We start from the raw sequence: 18,649 nt of genomic DNA on the forward strand, positions 1-18,649 counted from the left end.
AATAATACATCATCCATTACATACATGTTACGACATATCTACCAATGGAAATTGAGAAAAACAAAAATGAAGACCATCCATGCGGTACATATACTAAAAGGAAAAAACTTGTATGGATCGCAGACCTGATTCGCAATAATATTATTGTGGACCTGAAATTCATACGCTTGTACTTAACTTTATTTTGAACATAGTGACTCTAATTCTAATATAAGAACCTTATTTTTCAAATAATAACCTTTATTAATAAAAACTTGGGTGACTTTTAATATTGTTGTGAATCTGAAGTACGACGTTATATTAAACAACTTAAACATAGTGACCGTAATTTGACTATAAGACCATCTCCAATGTTGAGACTCATTGGAGTTTTTTTAGGAGAGAGAGAGTATTTTTTTTGTAAAGGATACCAATAAGTTGGTATCTAAACTTAGATACTCTAAAAAAAGTTGTTAAGTTTATCAATTTTATACTAGTTTATTTACTTAATTAACTTTTAATATTTTTGTAAAAACATAAAATATTCAATTAGATGTAGTGGGCCATATTGGAGAATGACATTAGTATACATAAGAGATTCTCACTATTGGGAAATTATATATTACATGAGTTGCTAAATTGAGAAATGGGTTAGGTATCACCATTGTGTGTGAAAAACAACACATTTTGTATTTTAATACTCGAAGTTGAGTCTCACCATTGGAGATGGTCTTAACTTTTATTTTTCATATTGTCCAAATATTAAAAAAAAATTAAAAAAAAAAGGCAAAATTGGCCTCAACAACACAAACTTTTAACAAGGTGCATGCAACAGCATGAATTTTCACTAGTAGCCGTAACAACACCAACTTCTTCATTGGGTGCACAAAATATCATAAATAAAACCCAATATCGGAAATTTTGTCGAGAATGTGTAATCTTTATAAGAATTATTATTTTTTGCAAATTTTTGATATCATATTTAGTCCATACTGTCCAAATCGACCCAAGATCTTAACCAAGGCATTTTAAAGCAAGCAAATCGTTGCGTTTTTAATTAATTTTTTGCCCAATTTGATCTCAAAATTGACCCATACACACTAAAATCACCTCAAAAACCTTATCTGTTAATTTTTTCTGCATGCAAATCGAGGCTACGCAATCCAAGACGATTTTTGATAATTTTAAAATATTAGATACCTTGTCTTCGAAAGAATCTCCGGTGCCGAGTTTCATTTATGATATTTTGTGCATCCGATGAAGAAGTTTGTATTGTTTTAACTACTAGTCAAAGTTCATGCTGCTACGTGCACCTTATTAAAAGTTCGTGCTGTTGAGGCCAATTTTACCAAAAAAAAAAAACCCCTCTTATGACCTTTATAATAAAACAATGACTTTTAATTTAACATAATAACCTTTATTTTAACATAGTGTTGACCTTTTTTATTAATAAAATAACTGGTGTCTCTAATATTAGTGATCTACAAATTCCGCAATAATTTAATATAAACCAGATCTATTTAAGAGTGTCTAATGTAATTGAGTAAAACCTTTTTTCAAAAAATACGTAGTAGTTAGAAAATCATGCATCTTAGATTCTTAGTTGTACATACTTTAGACTGTGCTTATCTGTTTTTAGCATTTATCAAAACATCCTACGTACTCTTAATATTTGGAATATTGCATTATTAAAAACATACTACTCTAACTAATCAACCTAATCTTATAACATTAGTTGATTTAGTTAATTAATAAAAAATTTAAAATCATATTCCATGATCTGACTATGTCAACAATGCAAAACTGACGAGGTCATTACCTGCTAAGTAAGTAATTAGACCATTAACTAACTACCCTCATTGAATATCTAAACAATTAAAAAAGAATTTTCATGATAATTAATTACCAATTATATGTACGTCTTTGAACTATAAAAGGGATCATTTAGCATGCAAGAAGATTATAACTTGCACTCGTACTTTGTAATACTCACATACATTATTGAGTGTAACATACCAATTTCATAAAAAAAAAAAAAAAAAAAAATAAAAAAAAAAACCTAAAGATGGAAGCTCGTTATTTTCTTGTTTACCTTACTTTCTTAGCCATGTCTTCCTACATGGCCTATGCGACTGATCCTACTCAGCTACAAGATTTCTGTGTTGCGGTGAATGACCCAAATAGTGAACGTATGTTTTTTGTCCAATTTAATTAATTACAAATGTTGTGAATTTATTTAATTTTAATTTCGATTTGTACTTTACTTCTAAAATTGATGCTAACTAAGAAGTATTTAATAAATTTGCAGTGTTTGTGAATGGATTGTTTTGTAAGAATCCAATGGATGCCAAACCCGAGGATTTCTTTATTGACGGGCTAGACAAGCCCGGGAACACTAGCAATAGGGTACAATCCGCTGTCACACTAGTCTCTGCATTACAACTTCCAGGGCTCAACACCCTCGGCATATCCTTGGCTAGGATCGACTATGCACCATATGGCCTTAACCCTCCTCACACACATCCTCGTGCAAGTGAAATCCTTACAGTCATTGAAGGAACCCTCTATGTTGGCTTTGTAACTTCCAACCTTGCTAACGGCGATAACAAGTTATTCGCTAAGGTACTTAACAAAGGTGATGTGTTTGTTTTCCCACAAGGCCTCATTCATTTTCAATTCAATATTGGAAAATATCCTGCCATTGCTATTGCTGGATTAAGCAGCCAAAACCCTGGCACGGTCACCATTGCTAATGCCGTATTTGGGGCTGATCCACCTATCTCGGTTGCTGTTCTAAGCAAGGCATTCCAGCTGGATGAACACATAGTGAAGATGCTTCAGTCGAAATTTTGAATGAGCCCCTAATTTGCTATGATTTTGAAATATCTATACAATAATAACCAAGTGATTGATATGGTCTTGGTTTATCAATGTTACTTCTTTATGTTCTAAATATATATACATATATCCTAGTAGTTCTACTAGTATAGGCTACTATATTGTAGGCGTGCTAATACACACCTGTTATTACTTGTTATATATGTCACTATTGAATTATAATGGAACAAACAAAGTTTCTTAAGTTTTAAGTTATACATTGCATCCTCTCACTACAAGAAAATTACCTTTTCGTAGCGATTATTCTAACATGGAAAACTACATCCAATCGTGGTGATTATTGTAGCGATTATAATCGCTATAAAAATAGATACATATGATCTTTACAAGATTCGAACACACAACCTCAAGCTCTAATTAATATATTAAATGTTTTACCAATACGCTATGACATATTTATGTATTCTTTGTCAAACAATATTTGTATATCTATTGTAGAAAAGACTTTTCGTATCGATTTTTGGGTTTTACTGGCGATTGTAAATGATACGACTTTCCATAATTTTATAAATGCGCAAACAAATGGGTGGAAATGTATTATTATGTTTTTCGTATCGATTTTATATGGGATTACCATGGAGATTGTAACATGATACGATTTCCTATACTATTTCACAAACATACATGCATATTGTAGCGAATATACAATCACTATAAAATAATTGCTACGAAAAGACAATTTCTTGTAGTGTCTGTTTTTTTAACCTGTAACACTTTTATTTTTACGCTTGTCAATGTATTAATATTTATACATTATACATAAGTAAAGATTATAAAATTTTATTATTATCAAAGTATAAATCGATAAGTTTGCGAACAAAGCATAAGTTAAAGTGTTAACAAAACGAAAGAAGTATATTTATTAGGAAATATTAATTACATTCCAAAATATCACCTTTTTCTTTAGAATGGAATGTAATATAATATATATATATATATATATATATATATATATATATATATATATATATATATATATATATATATATATAAAAGTGAGGTTGATGCTTTGAACTTGTTTGAAATTATTAAACATTATTAGAACTTATTTTAGTTGTAAAATAACCTTATATAGCTCTCATATATTAATTCTTATCATAACTTATATATGTTTTCGAGCTCATCTTATTTGAACTTCTTAACTCTTATATGTATTTATTTTTTTGAAATAAGTGAAAATAAGGGGAATAATAAAGATTTTGATATGATAAAGGTCAATGAGGGTTATTCAAGTTCTAGTTACAATTAAAATAAGTTTGAATGAATTTATATAGATTCTGATAAAATTAGTAAAGTTAAGACAAGCTCAAATAAGGCCCGATTCTATTCACTTTATTTGTTATTTGTTTGTTCGTATCGTCTCATGTATATATATCTATAACTATTACTAAAATAACAATCGCTGACATCATCTATCCCTTCTACTAACTGTACACATGTCAAGCTGTGGTAGAAAATTTTCCCACCTAAAATATATACGTGATGTCATCATTTTATGTTATTTTTTTAGTTAAAATTTTTGGTCATCTATTTCAATGTTTAAAATTTTAGTTGATTAAATAGTATCCAAATTTAGTCTAATAACTTTAGTGTGACAATATAACAAATTTAGTTGTCAAAATCGTGCATCGCATGAGATTTATCTAATTTTCTTAATATTATCTTTCTCGATCTTATTTATACTAGTGGATAATTAATTATATCATTGGTTGAAATTCGTGTTGACGATTATGCCAATCAAAGTGGAACATTTATGTTGAAACAAAGGGAATAATTGTAGGAGAAGGGTTAGTATGCGGACTGTCATATGCATAATTACGTGCGGCAGTCTTGACTGATATGTTTCATTTATTGGCTGATATGTTTCATTTGTTGGCTGATATGCTTTTTGTGTTGACTGATAAATTCCTTTTGTTGGCTGATATGTTTTTTTTTAATGTTTGATATGTTCCTTTTGTTAGCTTTTATCAGACTTCAGTTGAATGATATGTTTCTTTAGTTGGCTGATATCTTTATTTTGTTGGCTGATATGTTTCTTTAGTTGGCATATATCTTTATTTTGTTGGCTAATACATTTAGTTTTGTTGGCTTATATGTTTCATTTTGTTGGCTGATATGTTTATTTTGTTGGCTTACATTTTGCTTGTGTTTGCTGGTTTCATCCTTTTGTTGGCTGATATGTTTTATTTTTTGGCTGATATGTTCCTTATGTTGGCTGATATGTATCTTTTGTTGGTTGATATGTTCCTTTTGTTGCCTAATATGTATCTTTTATTAGTTGATATAATTTTATTAATGTATGATATGTTCTTAATGTTGGCTGATATCAGACATCAATTAGCTGATATATTCCTTTAATTGATTGATATTTGTATTTTGTTGGCTGATCCACATAATTAACCAAATCATCCAACAAATTAATTATATTATACAAGAATATAAAATATTAAAAAAAATGTTATTGACCGTTCCTCTGTACTGTCTACTAAATGTTTTCCCTTCCACCTCTCTCCACTACTATTTTCTCCTCCACCTTCTTTCCAAGCTTACCCACTTTCTCTCTCCTCACCCTCATCTTTCCAAGCATACCACTTTGCTCATCTTTAATGTGAATAATATAGGACAATTTAGTAATTAATCCTCTCCATTAATTACATATCCCATTTCCATTTTCTCTCTCCTCTTCCACTAGTCATTAATACTTTCATTCTGCGGTTTTTCTCTAGTAATGCTTACCAATCGCGCGACATCACGTCATCGTCATCGTCGTTGTCGTCATTATCGAAGTCATTGTTCGTCACAATACCTTCTCCACCGCACGAAATATTAGGTGCGGACTGCCGCACCCAATAGTTTGTTTAACGGTGCTAAACCCACATGTTGAGACCTTGAGACAAAATGTTACATCGACACCCAACAAAGTATTTGCAAGAGCAGATGAGGAGATTGGGTCATTGGGGAATTGCATTGGGGATTTGTGGGAGAAGGTTGAGGATTGAAATGATGATTGGTTTTTACGAGTATTAGTTGGTAACAAGTAACAACTTTGCCTTTTCAAACTCTTCTTTACAATCTTATGTTCCTATTCAGTTGGAATACTTTGACTTTTATACAACTGTGATAACATATATAAATATAAACGTAAATTATATCTTACAAACTACAAAGTAACCTTTGTTTTTATATAATTTAAAAAATAAAGGGAAATTCTCTTTGATAACACCTAATTTTATCTTTTTTCTTTGATAAAAACTAAAAAGTCAAATTTTTTATCATTATTGGTAATATTGTGTTAATTTACCAATTATAATAACCATTTTAATAAAAAAAAAATTAACCATGATTTTTAATAATAAAATTATTATAAAAATAATCAATTAAATCCCAAATTATCAGTTACAGAGCTCAAAGATGAGTGTTGAATACTAGATGAGTTGGCAAGTCTCTGTTTGTGGATTGATTATTGTAATCCCGAAATGGAGAAATGGAGAAGATGAAACCCGAAATTTGAACATGTCAAAATTAAAATTACGGTTCCTTGCTGGAGAAATCTTAACCCCAAATGGCTTCTTCTCTACAAACCTTCAGCTCTATTCCACCCAATACCACCAAAAAAAGCCAAACGGTTTGGGTGGGGGTGGTTGGGAGTCGCCGACTAGGGTGGGGGAGGGCTGGGCCTGGGCACCGGCAGGGGGTGAGGGTGGTTTTTTTAAAAATAATAATTATTTTTGTAATAATTTAATTATTAAAAAAAAAAAAAAAAAAAAACTTAACCAAAAACCTCTAATTATAGTTAAAAAGTTTATAAAAATCAATCATTTATGTTATAAGTAACTTGATACAATATTATCAATGATAATGAGAATTTTCACTTTTTACTAAATAGAAAAAGAGGAAGTGGGGGTGTTGCCAAAGAGAATTTCACAAATTTTTCAAAAAAAAAAATAAAAGAAAAAAAAGGAGAATCTTTCAAAAATAAATGGTTATTTTAAAGTCAAATCGCGTAAACTAATTAAAGATGGAGAGAGTAATTTCCAACATGACAATATCTACTATTTTTTATGAATCTTAGAGCATCTCCAATGGTAAGCTAATTGTTAAATTAGCTAGCCATGTCACATATGATTTCAAGCTAATCTGTTTGTAGCTATATTTGTGTCTCAATGGTTGGCTACTAACTTGCTAATTAATAAGTTTGACTTTCTCAATTAGTTTTATAAATTTAATTATTTTAATATATTAATCTCTAAAAATTTTGGAAATTTTTTCTCAAACAAATTAGCTTGAATTGTAATTTTTAGCTTCAATGGTGAAGCTAGTAGCTAGAGACTTTTGAAAATTGCAAGCAAGCCTCTAACTACAACCATTGGAGTTCCTCTTATACAGTACTATGTAATTGATGGGATATAATGTAGGTAGTGCAGAGACAAAAAAAAAAGGCCTTTATATTGATATGTTTGATATGACATAAAAAAAATGACCATTTTAATAAGACAATGATACAATTTTCATGTTTTTATCTCTTACATATAGCTCTATTTTATTTTAATTAGCTTGAGGTAATTCTTCCATGTTTTAATAAATGTTACACTTTGACTTTTTTCGCTATTTACATAATGATTTTGACTTGATTAATTTACTAATATATAAAAAAAAAATGTTATTGTATAATACATTGTTAGATTTGTTATAATGTATACTTTTATAATATCAATTTTTCTATAATTTTATTAATTAACATATAATTAGATAAACTAATGGTCAAAGTCGTGTCTCGCCATGCGTGTTTGGTCAAATGAACGGTAACACTTATTAAAACACGGAGGGAGTAATAAATTTATCGTGTAAAGCTAAGCCTTGCTTTATTCCAACATTGTTTATGCCCGAGGTTTATATGTTGTGAAGTACTTTAACACATTTGATTTTTTTTTTTTTACTATTCATGTACCAACTTTCACCATAATTTTTTGACATTTAATAATAAATTTTATCATGAAATATGTTGTTACATATTTATTAATAAATATTTATGATATAAAATTTCTTAAAAATATTTTTATTAATATTAATTATATATATTTAGTGTCAAAATAATGCATTTTTTTAAGAGTATACAACAACAATATTCCTTTTATTTCCTTTAAAAAGAAAAACCAAAAATTTAATTAGCAGGTTTCATCTTAATCTGCTTGTAGTAGTGTTGACTAATTATTCTTGGTGTTAGGCAAGTTTGATTCAACAATTGAGATAGAAAACAAAAGGAAGGAATATAACATCGGATTATAATATCAAATTATACGCATTACTGCATTAGTCTCTAAGACTGTCCTTCACTCTCAATCTTATACACATTTTTTAAACTCATTAATTCCTTAATCAGTGCTAATGGTTGTGACTAATCGTTTATTACAATTTTATTTATTTAAAGTAGCTAAAATCAATGACTTGATACCAGAAGAAAGAGTCCAACTAAGTGGAAATAATTTAGTTTGGGTAAAACATCAATTTATTAATACAACAAAAACTATATGTATATTTCTAATTTTCTATGGTGGTTAGACATTTAAATGTTCCCTACCAAGAAGAGAGTTGTAATCCATTGCTTTTTGTTAGTATATGCAGGAGGGCGATCACCAACCATTCACCAAAACAATATAAAATTTATAAAAAGGAAGAAAAATTCCAAATGTTTAATATAATAACAAAATTCCAAACTTTTTTCAAAGTGTACACAATCTTATTGTCAAACTATAGATGCACCGTCTTTTAAGTCCTTTTACTTAGTTTCTTCGTATATAAGCCTTTAAACACTTTGTGTTACATGATCAAATTCATTCAAAAATGAGTTTTTATCATGGAAATCACATATTCTATGCTTTCACTCTTTCTTTTCTTTCAATTTCAATCGTTCTTCTATCCATAGTTCTTATCTTTCTTTGTAGGAAAAAACAATTCAAGCCTAATAAAGAATTCGAGACGACGACTATCATCAAGCCAAGTGCAACGAATTATCCCTTATCGGAAATTGATAGCGCCACGGATCGGTTCAATACTAGTAGGATCATTGGAAAAGGGCGCCTAGGAACGACTTATGCCGCGGTTTTAGACAAGGATGAATTGGTGGTGGCTAAGAGAATCTACCCATGGTTAGTATTAAGTAAAGCCGGTCTTGGATTTCAATCCATGATCAAGTCACTATCATTAGCCCAACACCCTAATATAGTGCCTATAGTGGGCTTTTCCGAGGCCCCGGGGGAAAGGATCATATTAATGGAGTATGTGGACACAATGAGTTTGGACTTCTACTTGCACCAACATGTAGATGGACCGTCTCTCTTGGGGTGGATACAAAGGTTAAAGATCGCGGCAGGAATAGCTCGTGGGGTCGAGTATTTGCACGAGAAGATGGCACCCCAAGTAGTCCATGGTTGTATCAAGCCTTCAAATGTTTTGGTAGATGTGGAGTTTTGCCCAAAGTTGTGTGATTATGGGTTGTCTTTTTTAGCCTCAAAAAATGAGAAAATGGGGCTTTTAGGGTATGTTGATGAGGAGTATTGGTTAGAAGGGAAAAGTGGTGGTGCTTGCAAAGAAAGTGATGTGTATGGAATCGGTGTGGTATTGTTGGAACTCTTGACGGGTAAGAGAAATGAGGGTGGGTTGCTAGTTGGGTGGGTTTTTCCTTTAATTAAAGAAATGAGGTATAGTGAGTTTTTAGACCCAAGAATTGATATACCTTCTAATATGAAGCCTATTGTTAGATTAGGTAAAGTGGCATTAGCTTGTGTTGGTAATTCTAGAAAAACTAGGCCTAAAATTTCTCAAATTGTTAGTATTTTGGATAGCTTGGATGATTTTGATCTTAGAGATTGAAGTGTTTCAATGTTTTGGTTGATTTTGATCTTAGAGATTTAAGTGTTTCTATGTTTTGTAATTGTATTTGTATATGTACATTATTTTGTTTCTATGAAAAAGGTTTTTGGTGATGGATTCACTTTTCAACTTTGAAGTTTTTGCTTGTCATTGTAAAATAGATCTTCTTAGCAATGATTAACATTTAACAAACAATTGGTCAATGACCATAGATATAGCCCCGTGCCCCCACCCAAATGAATAAGAGAGAGCAGCTCTTTGAAGGCCCAATTTTTAAAAAACCTATATAATAACCCAAATAAACATCAAAGTGGATTGAACTTTAGTCCAATAATTAAGGAAAAATTCATGGGAATTATCCCATCTTTGCGCCGTTCATTTTTAATAATCCCACCTTTGGATTATTTTTTAATAATCCCACATTTACCCCCCCATTCTTTTTTAATGGTCTCGGATGACCAGTAACCGGTTGAAGAGGTAAATTTTTTTTTTTTAAGTTTATTTTACACGTGTCACCACGTAATTGGTCAAAAAAATAAGTTTTAATTTTAATTTTGTTTTAAGAAATGATAATTAGCAATTAACATTAAATACTTATTTTTAATAATTTTCTCATGATAAAAAAAAACTAAAAATTAAAACCACTACCAGCCACCTCCCTGCCCCACCGTCGTCCCAGCCCCCAGCATCGCTGCCTAGACCGTTGTCCCAGACCGGCTGTTAACCCCGCTCCGGTCGCCACCTTTATTCTGGCACCTTCCGTCGCCTTAAACCACCAAATTCATTTCCGAAATTAAGGATGGGAAGGAGAGGGGGCCGAAATCGAGGCCTGGGAAGGGCAAAGGGGCCGAAATTGGGGCGAGGGGAAGGGGAGGGGGCCGAAAAAGGGATAGGGGAAGGGGAGGGAGTCAAAAACGGGGCGGCGGAAGGGGAGGGAGGGAGGGAGGGATAGGGGGCGGTGAACGTATTTTAGAGGGTGGTTGGTGGTTCAAGGGGTGGGAAAGGGTGTTGGTGGTTCAATGGGAAGGGGGAGGGCAGTCGGCATGGCCCTCCGTCGTCGGTGGGCAGGCAGCAGGGAAGGATGGTGGTAGTGGGCAGCCGTGGAGGGTGGTTGGGCTGGTGGGATACTTCTTTTTTTTTTATGAAACAAGTAGTTTCTTAATTAATTAAGTATAATTTTTTAATTTTTTTTTTATATTTTAGGCCAATTAGATTGCGACACGTGGCATGTAACTTGCTATAGCAAGTTAAATGACCGGTTGGGAACATTAAAAAAGAATAGGGGGTAAAGGTGGGATTATTAAAAAATAATCCAAAGCTGAGATTATTAAAAACGAACGGCCCAAAGGTGGAATTACTCCCATGAATTTTTCCAATAATTAATCTCATCTAAACTTGTTAAACCAGGTTAAACTTTTACTTCATAGAGCTACATCGTCTTTTGTAAACGAATGATCACCTAAAAAAGTTAATCATATTTATATTGATATAAAATGTATAATTCATTATAGAGGTTGCACAATAATATATTGAGCAATATATGTGGTGTATTTTATCAACAAAAGGCTCTTGATTAATGCGAGATGTATATATGAATGTCAAGTAAAGTGAGGCATAAATGTTGGAAAAATCACCTTGAACCCAACCACCTACAATAGGTGGGTAAAAAAAAAAAAGACAAAAAAAAAACCCTTGAAATAATCCAAAATGATTAAATATTTGAGAGAAATAATTAAAATGATTTAATTAGTTCGGCTATTTGGTTCACATATGAGTTTGGGATAAAGGAGTTCAATTAGGTAAAAATAAATTGAATTGAACACACCATTACTCTTTGACAATCACTAGTTCTACATTTCTACCAACTTAACATTAAATGCTCCATTTATTTTTGGTACAATCATATACTCAAATTATTAATAAGATCGAAATCTCTCTAATCAAAGTCCATATCATCCCGCAAAAAATAAAAAGTCCATATTGAGTTATTTTGAATTTGAGCGGTGCTAAAATTATTTTTGTAGGATGCCCACCTGATTCGTTCACCGGAGCTTAGCTTAGCTTCGACTACACCCGGATCTGACTTGGGTCGCACACTTGACTTATGATGGGTGAGTTTCCCAATAAGAATTTCTGCATACGGTGAGACTCGAACCCAAGACCTCCTTAAGTGACATCAAGTTGTTTATCACTTGAGCCAACTTTTATCATAAAAAATTATTAAGATTATTACATACATAGTTTTTCATCAAAACACTTAGTAATTTTGTATGAGGTCAGATTGTTTCAGGTTATGTCAAACTTTGATACCTTTACATCCCCACATAAAACTAATTTTGGGATACATAAGTTATGTTTAGTAAAAAATCAAGTGAATTGAATGCACCATTACTCTTTAACAAAATAACAACCACTAGTTGTACCAACTTAACAATAAGGGCATGTTCTGTTCACCTTATTTTCACTTATTTTAGGTCTAACAAGTTCAGATAAGTTCAATTAAGTTAAGATAAGTTCAAATAAGTTTAGATAAGTTTGGTTCAGGAAAAATAAGTTCTGATAAGGGCTACCAAGTTCAAATTACAATTAAAATAAGTTTTTAATTGATAAGTTCAATTCACTTTAATTCAGATAAGGTTAGATAAGTTAAGTTAAGTTTAGATAAATTTAGATAAGTTCAAATAAGTGAAAATTAGGTGAATAGAACACATAAATGCTCCAATTATTTGAATCATTAATAAGGTTGAAATCTCTCTAATCAAAGTCCATATCCCATCCATTCAAAAAAAGTCTACCCCCTTGGTGTCTTGGTGCCAATCAATTCGAAGTTCAAATCAAGTTCTAATTAAGTTACGTTGAGTCATTTTGAATTTGAGTGCTACGGAGTACTAATTATAGTTTTCCACCGGTTTACTTAGTGTGAGGCAGGATTGTTGACACCTTTGTATAATTGTATTGTTGTATTGTGGATTGCTAAAAACCGTCCTAAAAAATATCACCGCCGCCAACGGCAACGACCACCACCACCACCACCACCACCACTGGTGACCCACCACATCCCCATCAATAACGACCTACCACCTTCCTTCGCTGGCGGGAAGGTGGTGGGAAATTTTTAATTTTTAATTTCCGACAACCACGGTAATCGATTTTGGGCTCCGGTTGGTGCAGTTGATGTAAATAAAAAAACCACCATCTTCCCGCGCGGCGAGGGAAGGTGGTGGGTCGTCGGTTAGGGTGGTGGTCGTTGTCGGTCAGGATGGTGGTGGTTGTCGCCGGTTAGGATGGTGGTGTTAAGGTGTTAGTGATTGGTGGCAGGAGAGAAGATAGTGATAAAATGCTAAGGGCATGATTATCCATTCACGCTAAATATTGGTGGTGTTGATCACTTTTAATGGCAGTATTTAAACCCCCATTGTATTTCCAAATAAATCATACATATACAAAGGAGTCAAAAAATGTTTCAAGAGCACATTGCTAAGTTGCTAACACAAATACACAAAGATCCAAACTTTATAACTAAAATCCTTATCATAAAATGAATCACCATTTATTATCCACATTAGTATAATGTCACTCATCTCGGCGGTTACACTTCACCTCACCAGCTGCCTGAATCTCCCGTCTTCAATCTCTCACCGCCCATCGCCGCCGCAACCTCCGCCCATCAACTCATACTTTTTCTCTCCTCACCATAACCTCTAAAACTTCAATCCAAAAATTCAAATTCCCAGAAAAAAATAATGATTCTCTCTCCTGCAAATCTCCCACAAACACCCCCATCTTCATCCACCCATTTTCTCTCTCCTCCCACCTTCAACAAACCCCCAAACTCCATCTCCTTCCCTTCAAAACAAACCCCACTTCAAATTCTCTCTCCTCCTCTTCAATGTCACAACCCCCATTATTCTCTCTCCTCCGACATCGATATGGTTCAGACTCGAGATGGGGTGTTCGCCCCAAAACAAACCAAAGTGGTTGTTTTGTGGGATTTGGATAACAAACCCCCTCGTGGGCCCCCCTACGACGCGGCCGTGTCGCTGAGAACGCTCGCCGCACGGTTCGGCGAGGTGGTCGACATCTCCGCTTACGCGAATCGGCACGCTTTCTCGCATCTTCCTGCACGGGTCATCGAGGAACGCCGTGCGCGGCGGCAGATGGATTTTCTTGAGCGTAAAGGTATGATCAGCCCATCTCAGCCTTATGTTTGTAGTGTATGTGGTAGAAAGTGTAAGACTAATTTAGATTTGAAGAAGCATTTTAGGCAATTACATGAGAGAGAAAGGCAGAAGAAATTGAGTAGGATGAAACAATTGAAGGGTAAGAAGAGGCAGAAGTTTAAGGAGAGGTATTTAGAGAAGAATTATAAGTTTGAGGAGGCTGCTAGGACTTTGATTACGCCTAAAGTTGGGTATGGTTTAGCTAAGGAGTTGCGGCGAGCTGGGGTGTTTGTGAAGACTGTGGAGGATAAGCCGCAGGCGGCGGATTGGGCATTGAAGAGGCAGATGATGCATTCTATGAGTAGAGGGGTGGATTGGATGTTCTTGGTTTCGGATGATTCGGATTTTCGAGATATGTTGCGGAAGGCAGGGGAGGCGAATTTGGGGACCGTTGTTGTGGGGGATAGGAATGGGGTGTTGGGAATGCAGGCTGATTTGTGGGTTCCGTGGGGCGGGGTGGAGAAGGGTGAGGTGAGCGAGAATGATTTGGTGCCTAGGAGGAAGGAAGTGGGTGATTGGGGTGATGGGTTGTTTTCAATTTCGGAATTTGATGAGGGTGTTGAAGGTGGGAGTGACTTGGATCAGATTGTGGATGAGCTTGTTCTTCCGGGTGGGAAGTCGAGTGCTGGGAGTGGGAGGTTTTCGGCTTTTTCTGAGGGCGAAGAAGATGATGAGGAGTGGATGGATGATGATGATTATGATACAGATGATGATGACGACGACGACTATACCTTTTAAGACGATTGTAGGAGGAAGGCAGATGATGAAATTCCACTTATTGCAGCTGCTGCGGCAGTTTTGGTGTGTGTATAGGCACGTAGGCAGGACCAAAAATTATGAAGGCATTGATGGTGGATTTTCTGATCTCATATGTACTTATTGAGATTGGATTATTTGTTTCGATTATGAAGAACTTTAAAATTTAACTCCCTTGGATTGATCACATAAGCTCCCAACTTCTACCATCAAAGGAGGTTTGATCAAGGCTTCAGGTTTTGAATCACAGAAAATGGCTTCAGCTTGTCTTTGTTGGCATCAATTTTATGTCTTTTCCGGCAAAAGACTTGTATAGAGAGCAATTCTGTAGGATACATGGGAAAATGTTCCCTTTATTTATGTGCATTATGTATATGACAAATTGTTTTGGGTCTTATTTGCTCTGATCCATATTCATTTCAATTCCATATATATAAGTTATGCAAATATTGCTTAGATTTCCTTTCACTGGTGTGCATATAGAATTCCAATTGCCTACTGCAACTTGTGTTTTGATTTCAGTTGCAAGGTAAAATTGAACCGAACATACTCTGCATTCAGAATTTCATGATTGTTCCTCAAATGTTGTTAACCTTGTTGTCATTGATGTGGTGAAATTTAGAATGAAGGAGAAGAGGTGTTATGTTCTATTCTTGTGTAGCTTTGATGATACACAGCAAACTCTATAACCTCCGGTAGCTTGGTGTTTTGGTTTAGGATCTTTTCACATAGCAGTTATCGGCATAAGGTCTGCAAGGATAGTGTTGGGTAAAAATGAGTTGCTTTCATTTATAACCCCAACCCAAATATGTAGCCTTTTCTAGATTATCAGCCTCTTGCTTCCGGTCTGGTTTCAGTTCTTAACTCTTCTCTGGCTCCAACAGGCCTGCAATAATGTCTCTTGCTTTTCACTGGGACCTTAAACTGTTTTTATTTCAAAAGCCTTACCCTATATGTACCTCGGACTCCTTGGTGCCTTTATCTCAGTTACTGCTGAAAGCCTGAGGTTGCCCAGGACATGAAGGAACTCCCTGCTATTTTCAGTTTCAGCAGTTTGTGTATTGTTGGGTTTTTATTTCCTTGCTATCTTGGCATTATTCTGATGCTCAGTTGCACATTGCCTGTGAATCGTCTCAGTATGTGTTCGTGCTCTGAGAACCTAATACTTCATATGTATATGTTTCTGGTTGCACTTTGCTATCGTAGATGATTTCGAAACAGGATTTGCAAATTTGGTTTTGACAACCTTTGGTTGCTCATAAGAATGATAAACTGTGCCACACAGAAATTACTAACAGAGAAACAGGACCTTGAAACTCCTTGCAAGTTATAGCTGCAAAACAAACAGGGGCTTATCTTATGTTGTGTTCCTTGTGTAATCATAGCTGGGCTTTATCCGTAAATCATACTGAAAGAAAAGGTATGTCCTCTGTAAAGTAGTATAAACCTCCAAATAATTTGAAAGCCTTGCGAAAGCGCAATATCATTCTCCTTGAATTTATGCTGCTTATGACTTATTCACAAGCAAAGACACAAAGATCAAGTTTACTTGTGTGCAGTTCTTCCTGCAGATAATTGTTTATGGCAGTCTATTGGCAGACATTTGGAATTATCAAGATCTTGAAGAATTTTAACAGCATCTCAAAACTATAGAGACCACTAATAACTTCATACTGTGTTATACAAGGTGAAGGTGGATCAAATGGTCGGTTATGCTCATTTTTGTGTTGGGAGATTCCTGTAAGCCGTCTTTCATTTCGGAAGGAGAGGGTAAATCAAATGTAAGGTCTCTCATTTTGAAAGTTGAGCGTTTTCATGTGTACAAGGATGTTTAACTCTTAGGGTGACTTTTTTTTAATTAATAGTCTAATTTTGTTACAACTCTGTTTATAATCTGCATTCTTTGTAAGATCCTCTGGCTTGAAATTACCCTTTTCATTAGTTAAGAATATAGGATCCTGTGAAAAAAAGATAACTCTTTCTTTATAAAATAAAATAGTACTAGTATATAAGATAACAACTCAACTGATTAGATTTAAAATTATAATTTCTCAACATTATCTTTATCATACTTGTAGTTTTTAGATTAGATTTGAAGTTATTTTATTTTATTTTATTTTTTTGTGACAGGATCTTATATTCTTAACTAATGAAAAGGGTAATTTCAAGCCATCTCTATCTGGTCGTTTATTCTTTCAAGGGGCTTGGTACTGGATTCACAAGACTCATCTTGTCTCCTTTGATTTTGATTCTGAGGACTTTAGCTTTGTGGAGTTGCCGGATGTCACGACGCAAGGAAAAGACTATGTCTATTGGTTAATTTTTGTTCTTGGCGAGTCGGTAGCTGTTTTCAGTTTGTCTTCTATATGCTTTTGCATATGGGTTATGGATAAAGGATAATAGAAAGGAGCCGTTGTGGAGGCCATGGCTTTCAAGAGATTCAAATCGTAGGGAATTGTCTACACTTGAGTCTTGGACATATTGTTGTCCAAGGGTCTTCTATAATCAGGACAGTGATAAATTTATCATACACAACTGCCTTAAGTTGTTTTCTTACAAATTTTCTACTCATCAAATAAAAACTTTGAGACGCTTAGCTTGTGATAATATAACTTTAGATAGTTAGGAAGAGAGCTTGGTGTTGCACAAAGGAACTGAAGGTCATACTTTGACATCCTTCCATGATCAACGAAACAAATTTGTAGGCCGTGGCCAATACTGGAAGATCACGGGTACAATATATGCATGTCAGTTTTGCCACTTTCATATACATGTAAGTTATGATTTGTAGCATATGCTTTATATATGCCATCTAAGTTTGTTTGATTTCTACAATATGCCATCACTTTATATAACCAATCTTAAGCCTTCTTTATATAGCCGCAAGCTGTTCTGGTGGAGTGTATTTGAATTCATAACATATGGCAGTTAGTACAATTTATATGCTCATAATATAGGAGAATATAATAACGTTTAGGATGCAATCGGAGATGTATCAAGCACAAAACAAACGAAAAGAAAATCAGATCACAAAGTGGTGTTTAACCTGTCCATCTTGTGATGCACTTTCAATTCTATCCTGCATTTGTCATATTGGTCTTCTTGTGGTAGTTCGAGGCCTGTAGTTGTACAATTGTAACATCTTAAGCCTTTTAAACTCTTTAACTTGCTTATTACAGGCTAGCTTTTTCCCGGAGGTATTAAATTACTGATAATTATAGGAAAATATAGTACAGTATATAATTGGATTAATGGTTCTGAATCATGCAGTATAAAATTTTACTTACTGTGTTGCAAGATTTTTAAATGTACAAGTTTTTCAGAATAGACTAACGAGTATAATATCTCCTTCGCAGCCTTGCAGGGAGCTTCTAAGCATTTCATGAGGAATCAAGCTAGTTAAATTCACAAACATTGATTTCATAAGAACTTTTTTTTAGTGCTGTAGCTTATCCTCCCCTCTGAGATACGGATTTTACTGAGCTGCTACTGCACATACTGCTAGAGTGCTAGTCTTTTGTGAACGATTCAACTTCTTGATACATCTATTATCAAATTCATATAATAGACTCTATTTTTTAGTGTTAAATGTTTTGCAGAGTTTTACCAGATACTTGTTGATCGATCATCTCTAGTTAGTCACTCTTGCTTTATATTTTCTAAGATCAGCTACTGCAAGACGATACAAACAGGTTACTAACCCTGTAACTGTGGTGGCTATAACAAAGTCGTGAATGATTTTCATAAACCTATTGATAGTAGAATGCTTCATATTTGTCAATTGCATTCATGTTATCCGTAAACAGCTCCTATAGAAGTGCCTCTTCGAGGGTGTAACGTGCAATGAAATTAAAGGGCGTCTAGTTTCAAGTTTGTGTTTCTGTAGAACAGGGGAAGGCAGGAAATAAAAAGCAAAGCAAAGATAA

The 18,649-nt window shown here is 34.0% G+C and overlaps 3 protein-coding genes across 3 annotated transcripts; all 3 read left to right on the forward strand.

The window, feature by feature from the left end:
* Positions 1-1,925: 1,925 nt before the first annotated feature.
* On the forward strand, positions 1,926-3,061 carry LOC110730498 (germin-like protein). Its single transcript, XM_021910299.1, has 2 exons — positions 1,926-2,168; positions 2,288-3,061. The coding sequence occupies exons 1-2, from the start codon at positions 2,045-2,047 to the stop codon at positions 2,830-2,832; spliced, it is 669 nt and encodes a 222-aa protein (XP_021765991.1). The 5' UTR covers positions 1,926-2,044; the 3' UTR covers positions 2,833-3,061.
* Positions 3,062-8,569: 5,508 nt separating this feature from the next.
* Positions 8,570-9,876, forward strand: LOC110730456 (phytosulfokine receptor 1-like). The gene has a single exon (XM_021910258.1). It carries the CDS (start codon positions 8,719-8,721, stop codon positions 9,745-9,747), a length of 1,029 nt encoding a protein of 342 aa, XP_021765950.1. The 5' UTR covers positions 8,570-8,718; the 3' UTR covers positions 9,748-9,876.
* A 3,295-nt stretch (positions 9,877-13,171) lies between these two features.
* LOC110730499 lies at positions 13,172-15,289 on the forward strand. Its single transcript, XM_021910300.1, has one exon. The coding sequence runs from the start codon at positions 13,491-13,493 to the stop codon at positions 14,703-14,705; it is 1,215 nt and encodes a 404-aa protein (XP_021765992.1). The 5' UTR covers positions 13,172-13,490; the 3' UTR covers positions 14,706-15,289.
* The last annotated feature ends 3,360 nt before the right edge of the window (positions 15,290-18,649 follow it).

The sequence above is a fragment of the Chenopodium quinoa genome, unplaced genomic scaffold, assembly GCF_001683475.1.
Source record: "Chenopodium quinoa cultivar QQ74 unplaced genomic scaffold, ASM168347v1, whole genome shotgun sequence".
NCBI lineage: Eukaryota > Viridiplantae > Streptophyta > Magnoliopsida > Caryophyllales > Amaranthaceae > Chenopodium > Chenopodium quinoa.

Bases quoted from the DNA above. Each gene is read 5' to 3' on its own strand.
- LOC110730498 (XM_021910299.1), top strand. From the start codon at position 2,045: ATGGAAGCTCGTTATTTTCTTGTTTACCTTACTTTCTTAGCCATGTCT. The intron at 2,169-2,287 runs GTATGTTTTTTG...ATAAATTTGCAG, and splicing joins GAATGACCCAAATAGTGAAC to TGTTTGTGAATGGATTGTTT.
- LOC110730456 (XM_021910258.1), top strand. From the start codon at position 8,719: ATGAGTTTTTATCATGGAAATCACATATTCTATGCTTTCACTCTTTCT.
- LOC110730499 (XM_021910300.1), top strand. From the start codon at position 13,491: ATGATTCTCTCTCCTGCAAATCTCCCACAAACACCCCCATCTTCATCC.